A 13,896-nucleotide genomic window follows, 5' to 3' on the forward strand; every position below is an offset into this window, starting at 1 on the left:
AGGAGGAAAACGTGGGCGGAGAAAATGTCGACAGATTAATCCTCCCTCTCTTTGGATTGGGTAGCTTCTTTTCAAAAGGGTTCTACCAGTTGCAGGATAGATCCTTTCTCACGTTGGTCTGTGTTTTCCACGCCTACTGCTGCTCATTTTCCTGGAAGCCGGCCCTCTGACAGTCCTTCACTAAGTATCAGTTTTCCCCTCACTTCTAATCTATGTTGTACCGATGCTGTGTGGCCCAAGGAATTGTTTTAAAACCACCTAAAGCTGGAAAGTGTGGCTTTGCCACAGGTTTGTGCCTGAGGCTAGCCACTTGAAGTTCTTGACAGACTCGAGCGCGGTGTGTTGGAGCCGCGCCTGAAAGGAGGCTTCTTCATATCATGTGTGCGACATAAATGGGCATGTGTGTACCCTCTCTTCCATATTTGTGAAAATGAGCGTATTTTAATTATGAATACTAAATTAGGTACAAAAGTGACTATTTCGAATTAAAAAAGAAATGCAATGAACTACAGCCCCGCCTTCCGAGGCCCCGCCCTCCAAGTTGCCGGTGCGCGGCGGCCCAACAGTCTCCCCGGCAACCGCCCAACAGCACCGCGGAGCCCCTTAGAGGCGGCTGCTGTCCCGCAGAGTGTCCGCTTCGGCCAGGTAAGGAGCCTTCTCGTGGCCCGCGGTGTGGTGGTCCGCCCTGGAGGCATCTTGGTATTTGTTGCACTCAACTCCGCCTCCTGCAGGAACCCTAGACCAGCTCCTTTTCTTGCAAAGCGGTCTCTTTGTAAATCCACTTTTTAAAACCATATCTTCTTTCAACCACGGAAGTATTTATTCCACAAATATTTACTGAACACCTACTGCAAGAGTATAAGATGTAGGGGAGAGGTAGCTATCCTAACTTAGGCGGCAATGCTAGATTTCCCAGGAGACGTGACACCTCTAAACCTCAGAATCTACGCTAGAGGGCTTCTCAACTGCTAAGTTTAAAAAAACTTTTTAAAAATTAAAGAATTATAGCATACACAGATAACATGTATACCAAAGATCATATTGTAAGTTAAAATTTGAGAAATCACAAAACTTTTAAAGATATACTTAATTCTATGGTTTTGTGTGCTTTCCCCGTATAGCTTGGTACTCCTTTTATTAAGAACTAGAAAGATGACGGTGTCCTTTCTGGCATTTTGCATTGACTTGGACATTTTAACTGGGAAAAAATAATTAGCTGTGTTCTATTTCATAATGAAACCAACTTTTCTGAATATTGGTTAAATATCTGCACAATGTTTTTATTTAGGGTAGCAACTCTTAAAATACCTGTAGGATTCTAGTATTCGATTATTATGGTTTAGCACTTAAATTTTGACTTTGTCTTAGTTTCTTTCACCGGGAAGCAAATCTTAAGACAAAACTTTAAGGGCAAGTTGTTTATATGGGACGTAATCCCAGAAAACAGCAGCAGGGAGGAGAAGAAAACTGATAAAGGGAATATTACCAAAGAAGTTTCTTTGTAGGCTGAATTCACTAGGGAATACTGGGAGGCATGTCTCAGTTATCCCCTCTTAAGGGGCAAGGAAGCTGGAGTATTTATGTGCTAACTCCCATCAGTTATTGGATGAAGCCTGGTATGACAGAACATTGATTCCCTAGAACTTCCAGTCTACCCTATGTTTAGGGAGAGTAGGTTCTGGCAGCTGGAGAGAGCCCTTAGGCAAAAAGTCGCTTGTGCTGACGTTTTGGAAGTTGGGCTGGTCATGCATAGAAAAGGTATATGTCAAGTCGATATGGGGAAGGCACTAATAGCAGCTGCTACATTCCACCCTTTTCAGCACTCACATCCACTCTTTCCCCACATCAAGTTCACACCATCCCACCCTGATTCTTTAAGGTAGTGGCTAGTCTTAATTTTTAAAGGGACTTACAAAAATAAAAGATTAATGGGACAAGCTGCAGAATCCACTACTGCAATAAATCTGAGGTCTGTAATTGATCACCTCCGTCCTCTACCATCATTCTAGATTTTCCTTACTCTTGGCCAGCACTTCTGCTGGCCTGTTTGCCCAGTAGGATAATGAGCTTTCATTCCTGAGGAGTGTAAGCCCTTGGTTACTGTGTCATTGTCAGGTTTTGGTTGCTGCAATTACCCATTCACTGGACATGAAAACATTAAAAGGTGTCTCAGAGAATCCCTTGAGTTCAAGAAATGCATCCCCTATCCCAATTAGGTAGCAGTTTATGGCCATACCACCCTGAACACCCCCAATCTCACCCAGTTACATAGCATCAACCCTATCTCCATCTGCCAGTGCAAAGACTCCTTATGGGCTTATGGAGTCAAAAATGACAAGGTGGCAGCAGTTGTCTTAAGATTTAATGAAAACTTTACTGGGTGCCCTGATAGAACCGTCTCTCCCATCCACCAGACCCAGGACCTCTTGTCCAGAAGTGAGGTGCAAGTTTCCCATCAATTACAAAGAGTATTGGTGAGAGGGGCCACTCCTACTTCCAGCCCTTGATTCAAAGCATATTCCTCATCTTGAAGTACATTGTCTCAGTCCCAAGCTAGTGCCTTAGCTGTGTCTTTAAGAGGCCATTCCAACATTCTGTCAAACCAGCAGCTTCTAGGTGAGGTGGTATATAAAAAGGTCCTCTGATCCAAGGCAGATCAGAGATCTCATAAAGGTAAATGAGACATACTCTAAACCTTTAGGTAGTGGTGCTGGCCAAGGCACTGCAGGTAGGAAAGACAAGCCCATATTAGGAGCACATGTCAGGTGTTCCTTCAAAGGTGAAGGGGTCCTGTGTAATCAAATTGTCACTGAATGAATGTTTTGTCTCCTAAAGGGGTTGTACCATGTTGAGGGCTGAATATGAACAGGTCTCTTCCATGAACAGGTAGAACATTCAGCAGCAATAGTAGCTCAACCAGCCTGGTGAAAGGGGGCCCTGTTATGAGCCCATGCCTATCCTTCATCACCTTCATCCCTGTCACCATGCTGACTTTGTTTACAAACCCATTATACAACCATTGAGGTGACCAGAAGCAAAGACTGGCTGGTGTCTACTGGTTAAATTATCCTGTCCACCTGGTTTTCCGGTACCTCTTCTGAAGTGGATGCTTTCTGAGATACAAATGTCTACGTATTTTACATCTACTTATATTAGTTTTCTATGCTGCATAGCAAATTACCACAAATTTAGCAGCTTAAAACAACACACATATGTGATCACAGAGTTTCCATGGCCAGGTGCCCTGGCATCACTTGGTTGGGTCATCTGCTCAGGGTTTCCCAAGGCAGCAGTCTGTTGTTGGCTGAGCTGTGCCTCCATCTGGAGACTTGACCAGGGAAGAATCCACCCCCAATCTCATTCATATGTTTGGCAACCATCATCATTTTGTGGTTGTAGGACTGAGGTCCCTGTTTTCTTAATGGCTGTTGGCAGGGACTGCTCTCAACTCCTGGATGCCACCCACTATTCCTCATCATGTGGTCCTCTCACAACCTGACAGCTTACTTCCAAGCCAACAGGAAGTTTCCCTCTAGTTCCCTAAGATGGGGTCTTATATAATGTAACATACTCATGAGACAGACATTTTATCACCTTTGCTGTATTTAGAAGCAAGTTACAGAACCCACTCCCATTCAAGGGAAGGGGATTATGTAAGGGTATGACTCAATAGAGGTGAGATTAGGGTATATTTGCAACACAACCCTCATAGGCCCAATCACATGCTTCTTCCCCAGAACTCTTTCTCTTACCTTGTGATCTTGTACTTTCTAGGCCCTTGATGAAGCCATTTAGCATTCTTTTCCAAACTGAGGGCCTAGGAATACTGCTTAAAGCTCTGCCTGCCAGGAGGATTTCCCCTAATCACCATATTTCAGGGCTACTTGTGAGAGGAACTAAAGTCTGGAAGCATTTTAATTGTAGCTTGTACCAATATATTGTGATTCATCCATGAATTTTGTTTTCATATTCTGTCAGCTGTTCTTAGGGAATTCCACATGAGGTGTAAGCTAAAAGAGACATTGGTGCATGAGACAGGTGACATGGGTGTCTGGGCTGCTTATTTATGAAATTTATTTGTGCCCTGAAGACCTGTTTGAGCCGATCCCAGTGTTCCATTTTTATCATTTAATGAGTTGCTGCTGTGCCTGCCTGACTTTAGGACTTGATCTGCCTGACATAACCAATTCATAGTGGGCACTTCCAGTTGCATAGTCACTTGATATCCCATGACCATTCATTCTCTATCAGGCATTCATTCTCTATCAGAGCCCACGAGCATGCCAAGAGCTGCTTTTTGAGTGAGGAATCATTCTCTGCTGCAGAATGCAAGGATTTACAGTGAGAGGCCCCTGTTTTGGCTTTCCTAACACTCCAAAAGGTATCCTTACATACCACAACATTGTGGGACCTTTAGCTTTGTGGGATCTAGCCAGATATATGGCCCAGGAAACAAAGCCTCTCGTGCTGCAACCTAAAACTACAGAGCTCTTTCTTACTGTGGGCCCCACTCAAAAATGACAGCTTTCCATGTCACCCATTAAATGCGTCAAAACAGTATTCTTAAGTGTGCTTCATGCTCTCTTTGAAAACTAAAGAGGCCTACAAAATACTGTGCCTCTTTTTTAGAGGTAGAAGGTACAAGGTACAGTAACCCATCCTTTACCTTGGACAGAATATTGCAGATCATTGGCCTTTTAAAACTTTACCAAAGTACTAAGACCTTTAATCTTTGTAGGTTTATCTCTCACTTTATGCTGCTTATGTATCTTTATAAGGGGATCCAGGACACTGGCCACTTCCTGCTTACTAGGTCTGATATTGTGGTTCAAGACCCCTTTATACTATATTGTCACAAACAGCAGGAGAGTCCTTGGGTAAGACTGGATGTTCACTGTCACGGTTCTAAGTGAATACAAATAGCTTCTGATTCTCTTTCTTGATGGAAATTGAAAAGAATACACACACTGCCATATCATTAGGTACATAAAAGTCTGTGTCGATCTAGTAAAGACCTCATCTGCATAGCAGTTGCAACTGAGACTTCCAGCTTGTTAAATTTACAGAAGCTTACCCTCATCTGTTGTGCTCGGTCTGGCTTCTACAAAAGAAAGACTGAAGAAATAAGCAGGACTATACATCTTTTAAATTGTTGTTGGTATCACTCTTCATTCAAAATGATTTGCTCTTGGTATCTTGCCCAGGAATGGAGGAACCAATATGCAATGTCATGAGCTTCCATTTGGCCTTTTCTACCACAGTGACTGTCACTGCATAGGCAGGGAATCACTGTGAAGGTTTTGCCATTTGCTATCCCAGTTATTCTCTCAAAGACCAGAAAAATTACCATGGGGTGATCACACAGACCCACTGGATCCACTGTAAGACAGACTGCAGCCAAGTCTTTATTTATTACTGGCTCTCAATTTGTCCTGACTCTAACAGGGGGCCATGATAGCATTTGGAAAGTGTCAGCTAGACCCTGTGTCCAACGGCTCTTGAAAAAGAATATTCCAGTTTCTACGGTGTATACTTCTCCACTTAGTAGGGTCTCTTAGAGAAGGATTTGTAAATCACTATTGTAAACACTTGCAGTGTTGCAGACTCCTTTCTTTTTTTACCTATTATTCATTTTCATTATTGTTATTATTCATGTCAAAATTTTTTACTGCTTTCCAAACAGTTACAGTGATTCAATCTCTGTAATCCTAACTCACTGAGTTATTTGGGAACATGACAGTTTTAAAAGCCACTGTGAATGACTAATATCGACAGAGAAAAGAAGACATTCATTCATTGTTCTGGGAATAATTGTTTGTTTTGTTATTCTCAATTGGTGTTGGCCAAGTTGGGGAGAGGGAAGCAGAGATTTAGGTAGTGCTGGTTGCTTTCTGTTGAGGCCTGTCCATCACACTGTGATATCAACTTGTTGGAACAGAAATCCACCAGCCTAGGCTAAGTCCTAGCCACGTGAGGCGGGTTTTAAGTGCTTCAGAATATGAAAGTTTGGACAAGAAATTCATCTGAATGGGAATGTTTGTTAGATTTTCCCTATGCTCAGCTGGTAGGCCAGCTCTGGTGAAGTCATTAGGAAATATTTGGAGCCAAGTTGAGCCTCTTCTGACTTTAAGGGGAAGGCTCTCAAGATAGTGACCTAGGAAAGTTACTAGTCCGAGACTGTTGAGACATGCCTAACCAAAGACATTCTCAGCAGGTCATTCCTCTGAAATGTACATCCTGGATCTTCCCCCAACATGACCAGGCATAGAATGCCAAAGCAGTAGAACAAACTGAAGGGACCTGGCCCCACCCCATCCCTCACTCTATAGAAGAGGAACCATGGCCCAGAAAGAAGTACATTGTCCCAGCTCCCAGGACAGTTAAGACAGAGTCCAATGAGAACCAGGTCACGGCCCACTCTTGAGGGCTTCTAATCTCCCTTTCAATAAATGGGTTCTGGGACTGAAAATTGAGCAATGAATTATGATTTTTTTACTGTGGCTACTGACATCAACCCTTGGTGCACTTGTTCTTTATCTTTTTTAGGTATGTAAGTTAATCAACACTCTCAATGACTGCTCATTAATTTCACCACTAAGAATGCCATGATTTAGCACCATCACCAGAGATCGCTGTGTTACATGTTCCCTTCTGGGCTTGCTTCCCATTATCATGATTATATTTACATTGCACCTGTCTTCTGCTCTTCCAGAACCTGTCGTCCCCACTGACACATGGGAACCCAGCATCATAGCAGCTTCTCCCCTACCTTCATCCCTGGCCTACAAAGCATATCATCCCTGAGTTTCTTAATGATGCCAGCGCCCCCTTCACTAGTTCATTCTTTATTGCCTTAATGAAGGGAGTATTTTCTGGCCATCCCAAAGAGCAGAGTCATCTCAGAAGTTTTTTGTCATCCCATAATAAATTTATTCTAACATGCCACCTCTGCCAGCCTTTGACACCTTCCTCTACACCATGCCAAGACAGCTCTGGCACTTCCAGCTCATTTACTGTAAGCTATTTTTTTTCCAAGCTTCAAGGAACCTTATGATTAGTGAATTAAGACTGGCTCCAAGTGTCCTTGCCAGGATGTTAAACCATGAGTTGTGGGAGAGAGCCCACATGTCAGTAAACTTTTATCCAGTCTATATTCCCTGACCCTGCGGCAGATGCCTCACAAGACAATACTGGCCCTCCACAAAATCTGTCTTTATCTTCCGTTTTAACTTCTAGAGCAATAACTGGGGTAGAGTATCAGCTCAGCCTGAGGAGGTACTAGTACAGGAAGAAAGGTATTATTCACCTAAATAGCTATAGGACCTGTCCATGATGTAACACAGGAAGGAAGAGAACATGCCTGTGAAAAGATCTTGACTTTTACAGTCTAGTCTGTCAAAATGTGCTTTTTAACTAGAGTTACTGGCATTACTGATTTATTTCTGCCATCTTATTTTACTTTCATTTGTCCTATTTAAAATTTTTCTATTTTTGTCTCTCCTTTTTTGACTGTTTTTTCCCCTTTACTCATTCCATCTTTCTCTTTCTGTTTGTCTGAAAATATACTATCTGTATCTGTTTAATGTCATTACCTAGATAGGAGAATGTACATTTGATAAAGTCTTATTTTTTTATTTGCAGCTCCAGCTCCAGTGAGATTTTTTCTTTTTTTCTTGTTTTTATTTTATTTTATTTTATTTTTTTATTTGCTGCTCCTGGTAAAGTCTTTAACCAATATGTTTACACTCCTCTAAAAAATGCAAGGGCATTAGGATGCTTTAACTTTGGCCCCCTCCTCCCAGTATGTATGCTACCATTTCCCATTATTTTACTTCTTAGTTTTCTTTTTAAACCTCAAAAACCAAGCATTATTGTTTTGTATAATAAATGTTTGTTTAGATTTCTCAATAACTTTGCTCACTCTGTGTGTGTGTGTGTGTGTGTGTGTGTGTGTGTGTGTGTGTGTGTGTTAGGCCTATTGACAGGGATTACTTTTTCTCTCCCTAAAGAGGATCCCTTAGAATCTTTAGTGAACATGTGCTGGCAATTAGCAGTCTGTTTTTGCCTAACTGAAAATACTTCATTTTTGCCCTTGTTCTTGATATACAGTTTCTCTGAGTATACAATTCTACCTTGAAAATATATGTTTCTCTCAACTCAGCATTGCTGCCAAGGTCACTTATTGGTTTAATTGCTGCTCTTTTTGGAGCACTCTCTCTTTTCTTCTAGGTTCGCTTTTAAAGTTATATTAATCTTTGGTATTATACAGATTTACCATTTTGTTTCTTCATGTAGATTTCTTTTTTTAAAAAAAATTTATTTTAAGTTTCAGGATACATGTACAGGACATGCAGGCTTGTTACATAGGTAAACGTGCCATAGTGATTTGCTGAATCTATCATCCCATCATCTAGGTATTAAGCTCTGCATGCATTAGCTATTTATCCTGATGCTCTCCCTCCCCGCCCCTCCACCAGGCCCCAAAGTATGTTGTTCCCCTCCCTGTGTCCATGTGTTCTTATTGTTCAGCTCTCACCTATAAGTGAGAAGATGCAGTGTTTGGTTGTCTGTTCCTGTGTTAGTTTGCTAAGGATAATGGCTTCTAGCTCCATCCATGTCCTTGCAAAGGCCATGATCTCGTTCTTTTTTGTGGTTGCATAGTATTCCATGTTGTGTATGTACCACATTTTCTTTATCCAGTCAACCATTGATGGGCATTTGGGTTGATTCCATGTCTTTGGTATTGTGAATAGTGCTGCAGTGAACATATGTGTGCATGTATCTTTATAATAGAATGATTTATATTCATTTGGGTATGTACTCAATAATGGGATTGCTACGTCAAATGGTATTTCTGGTTCTAGGTCTTTGAGGAATTACCACACTGTCTTCAACAATGGTTGAACTAATTTACATTCCCACCAACAGTGTAAAAGCATTCCTATTGCTCTACAGCCTAGTCAGCATCTGTTGTTTCCTGACTTTTTAACATTGCCATTCTGACTGGTATGAAATGGTATCACATTGTGGTTTTTATTTGCATTTCTCCCTCATGATCATGGATGTTGAGCTTTTTTTCATATGTTTGTTGGCTGCATAAATGTCTTCTTTTGAGAACTGTACATGTCCTTTGCCCACTTTTTAATGGGGTTGTTGGGATTTTTTCTTGTAAATTTAAGTTTCTTGTAGATTGTAGGTATTGGGCTTTTGTCAGGTGGATAGGTTGCAAAAGTTTTCTCCCATTTTGTAGGTTGTCTGTTCACTCTGATAATAGTTTCTTTTGCTGTGCAGAAGCACTTTAGTTTAATTAGATCCAATTTGTCAATTTTTGCTTTTGTTGAAATTGCTTTTGACATTTTCATCATGAAATCTTTGTCCATACCTATGTTCTGAATAGTATTGCCTGGATTTTCTTCTAAGGTTTTTATACTTTTGGGTTTTACATTTAACTCTTTAATGCATCATGAGTTAATTTTTTGTATAAGGTATAAGGAAACAATCCAGTTTCAATTTTCTGCATATGGCTAGCCAGTTTTTCCCAGTGCTATTTATTAAATAGGGAATCCTTTCCCCGTTGCTTGTTTTTGTCAGATTTGTCGAAGATGAGATGGTTTTAGATATGCAGTTTTATTGCTGAGATCTCTATTCTGTTCCATTGGTCTATGTGTCTGTTTTTGTACCAGTACCATGCTGTTTTGGTTACTGTACCCTTGTAGTATAGTTTGAAGTTGAGAAGTGTGATGCATATTGTCTTGGCTATTCAGGCTCTTTTTTGGTTCCTTATGAATTTTAAAGTAGTTTTTTTTCTGATTTTGTGAAGAATGTCAGTGGTAGTTTAATGGAAATAGAATTGAATCTATAAATTATTTGGGCAGTATAATCATTTTCATAATATTGATTCTTTCTATCCATAAGCATGGAATGTTTTCCCATTTGTTTGTGTCCTCTCTTATTTATTTGGGCAGTAGTTTGTAGTTCTCCTTGAAGAGGGCCTTCACTTCCCTTGTTAGCTGTATTCCAAGGTATTTTATTCTCTTTGTAGCAATTGTGAATGAGACTTCTTTCATGATTTGGCTCTCTGCTTGCCTATTGTTGGTGTATAGGCATCCTTATTATTTTTGCACATTGATTTTGTATCCTGAGACTTTGCTGAAGTTGTTTATCAGCTTAAGAAGTTTTTGGGTTGAGACAAAAAAGGGTTGGGTTTGTTCCTGACCTCATAATCTGCCCTCCTTGGCCTCCTAAAGTGCTGGAATTACAGGCATCAGCCACCATGTCTGGCGAAGGATTTTTCATGTCTCGATATAGTTTATGTCATTGGCAGAGACAATTTGACTTCCTCTCTTCTTTATGTCCTTGTGTACTCGATATTTAGCTCCCACTTGTAAGTGAGAACGTGTAATATTTGGTTTTCTGTTCCTGCATTAGTTTGCTTAGGATAATGGCTTCCAGCTTCATCCATATTGCTGCAAAGGACATGATCTTATTTTTCATGGCTGCATAGTATTCCATGGCATGTATGTACCACATTTTCTTTATCTAGTCTACCACTGATGGACATTTTGGTTGATTCCATGTCTTTGCTGTTGTGAGTAGTGTGATGAACATACATGTGCGTGTATGCAAAGGACATTATCTTGTTTCTTTTTGCTCTGTCATTTAACTAAATATTTAATAGTTCTAATAATACTATTATTTTGTTAATATTTTATCATTTCCACTTTAGAATTTTCTTTGATCCAGTAATACTTAGAAGAATATTGTTTTCTTTTTTCTTTTTAATTTTCAACAATTAGGGGTTTTTAAAACTACTTTTATCATTATTTTTAACATATTTTATTGTGATCAAGAGATACTTCTCATTCTATTTTACTGTTTACATAATAGAAATATTCAGTGGGTATATATATTTTATGAGTATAAATATGTAAATAGTTTATAAGTGCTTGAAAACAAAACATAGTCTTTGTGCAAAAACAAATAAAAAACTTATGACCTTATTTATTTCTGATTGACTCCAAAAGAGTTGGACTGAGTTGAAACCTGTTCATGTTAAAATATTGAGGACTCAAGCTTCTGTGCCTATAAATCCACTTAAGAGCTCAAAATAGCAAAAGGTTTCTGAAAACAACTTTAAAATAAATATATGTTCTTACAGTCATTTATAAAATATTACAAAAGAAAAAATGTAAAACTACGTTACTTTTGGAAAAGTTTTCTTCATGAAATTAACTGAAGCTTCCTAAAATATGAAAATATGAATCTAATAAATTAGCCAACGTTACCTTTTCTATTTCTGGTAAAATTTATGCGTGCACCTATGTTGCATGTGCATATATAACATATTTTACTTTAATTTGGTTTTTAATATAATACACACAAATGTATGTATTTATACATATATATTTACTTTTTCCTTAAGTTAGACTTTCAGAAACACTTTGAGCTCTCTTTCATACAACATATAGTTGCATTTTGTTTTTGTCTCAAACTAAGAGCTTACTATTGTTTTTATAGATGAGTTAAACTTATTTGCAATTACTGACAAAATTCATGTGTTTAATGAAATGACTTTTGGGATAAGAAATGACTTCTGGGATAAGAAAATTCACAGGTTATTTTAATTGTTCCTAGCCATCTACTCCAACCAAATTAGGCAAGTTAACAATCTTACCCTTTTTTATTGTAGTATTTTGTATCATGACTTCTCAAGAGAAGACAGAAGAGCATCCTTTTGCAGATATATTTGATGAAGATGAAACTGAAAAGAATTTTTTGTTTTCCAAACCTGTTTGCTTTGTTGTATTTGGGAAACCAGTAAGTTATTTCTTATTATTTGGTATAATTCTTTTATTTTTAAAATCACAATTTTTTAAGTTACCATATAAGAATAAAAACCACATATTGTGCTAAGTTTTTGAGTGCCTGACAAGCTTTCATTAAGTGACTTAAAATCTAACATAATATTGGTTATAAATTTGTAACTTTCTTCTTATATGTTATAATTGAGTAGGAACCCAGGTTGTATTTAAATTTGCTTTTATATTATGAGGAAATTAACTCACCAAAACACTGTACACTGTACATGACAACTGTTAGTAATGTGTGATCTGAGGTTATTTCAGACTTGATTTGCATATAAAACTTCCTTTGCAATTTGTTGTGAGGCTCTGGACATGTGAAGATAGGACACCATCAAGAAGGGCCAGGAAGTTCTGTTAATATGAGATCCTGAGAGGCACTGTGCCTTAGGCTTTACCTACAGCTTGTTAGAGGACCTATGTATTGTCTTTCCACAAAGGGGAAGAAATCAAAATGGCTGTTGTAATAAAGTTTGCTTTTCTAGACAGTTCTAGTGAGGATCTCTAGATAAGAGCTACTGACAGCCACTAAGCTGGTTAATTAAAGAGCCTCTCCAGAACAGCAGAGATTAAGAACTGGATCCCATCCTTGACTTATTTTATGTGGACCCTTGGACATGTACCAATAAATAGTTCCAGCAACTTTTACTATGTTTGTAAAAACATAATAGGGTTTAAAAAGTCAGCAGTGAAAGCAACCAGCTGTAAATGTTACTTCAGCAAAATGACCTTTTATCTTTAAAGTATGATACTTTCCAAAGATGTCAGTTAAAAAGGATCTTTTTGCTCATCAAAATTACTAAATGGAAGCCTGTCAAAACAGTCATGATTATAAACTTTAGAAAGGAAATAAAATGATGACTCTCCAATATAATCACAATGATTTATAATCAAAATTATAAAATTTGACAGTTAAAAGAGTGCAATACCGTAATGGTATAGCTTCCTGATTTTAGGACTATCTACTTAATTTTAAAAAGTTTATTTATGTTACTTTAGGAGATGTGGCATATGCAGGAATTAGTAGAGAAACTAAATTATACGTATCTAGGGTCTACTTTTCATTTTTATGGGAAAATTACTTTATAACATTGATGTAACAGTAACTAGCAATAAAATCTTTAAAAATTGGTATATCTGTTTCACTGGCAAGTGATTGTTCTATTGGGCTTTAAATAACATTTTTCTTTTTAAGGGTGTTGGGAAAACAACATTAGCCCATCACATAGCACAGGCATGGAAATGTATTCGTGTTGAAGGTAAATTTTATCTTTTTTTTCCAGTATTTTATTATGAATACTTTCAAATGTGCATAAAATGGAGATAATTATACAGTGAACACCCATATACCCACCATCTGTAGTCTGTGATTAACATGTTGCTATATTTGCTTTATCACATGTTTATCCATCTATCAACCTAGTGAATATTATCTGTTTGGGTTTTTAATTTATATTTAATTTAATTATTTATTTATTTTCTTTGTTTTTGTAGAGACAGGGTCTCGCTTCGTTGCCCAGGCTGGTTTCAAACTCCTGGGCTCAAACAATCTTCCCACCTTGGCCTCCCAAAGTGCTGGGATTACAGGTGCAATATATGAGACAATGGGTTGATGTCTTTATGTATAAATTTTTTAATTAATAAAACTATTTGTGCCCTAATAGAAAAATAAGTAAAAGAATGAATAGGAAATACATAAAAGTAGAAATAAAAATAAACAATATAAGACAAAAAGAGTTTAACATCATTCTAATAAATGTTAATTAAAATAACACTGATCTATACTTGCCTACCAAATTGGCAGTGAATCTTTACAATTACGACAATCACTGTTGGTAAGGATGTTATGAAATGGGCATTCCACATGCCATTAGTAAAATTGTAATCTGGTACAATTTTTTTGGAGAACAATTTATAATACATAACACACACGCAACTCTAAAATTGTCCCATTTCTTTGATCAAAAAGTTTACTTCTAGGAAATCTTAAAGAATACCAAGCATCTCATAGATTATTAACAGCTAATGACATAAC

At 38.1% G+C, this 13,896-nt stretch overlaps 1 protein-coding gene across 4 annotated transcripts in view; it reads left to right on the plus strand.

Moving 5' to 3' along the window:
• AK9 (adenylate kinase 9) overlaps positions 1-13,896 on the plus strand; it is a 190,039-nt gene that overhangs the window by 105 nt on the left and 176,038 nt on the right. For 3 of the 4 annotated variants that reach the window (XM_032275055.1, XM_032275052.1, XM_032275054.1), the window contains exons 2-3: positions 11,690-11,817; positions 13,057-13,120. In XM_032275055.1, the coding sequence (XP_032130946.1) occupies positions 11,701-11,817; positions 13,057-13,120 (181 nt within the window). In that variant the 5' untranslated portion in view covers positions 11,690-11,700. Of the gene's footprint in view, position 1; positions 646-11,689; positions 11,818-13,056; positions 13,121-13,896 lie in introns of those variants that run through there. The other variant, XM_032275053.1, reaches the window with a different exon arrangement.

This window comes from Sapajus apella, unplaced genomic scaffold (assembly GCF_009761245.1).
Source record: "Sapajus apella isolate SASKATOON/1434 unplaced genomic scaffold, GSC_monkey_1.0 scaffold6, whole genome shotgun sequence".
Classification (NCBI taxonomy): Eukaryota; Metazoa; Chordata; class Mammalia; order Primates; family Cebidae; genus Sapajus; species Sapajus apella.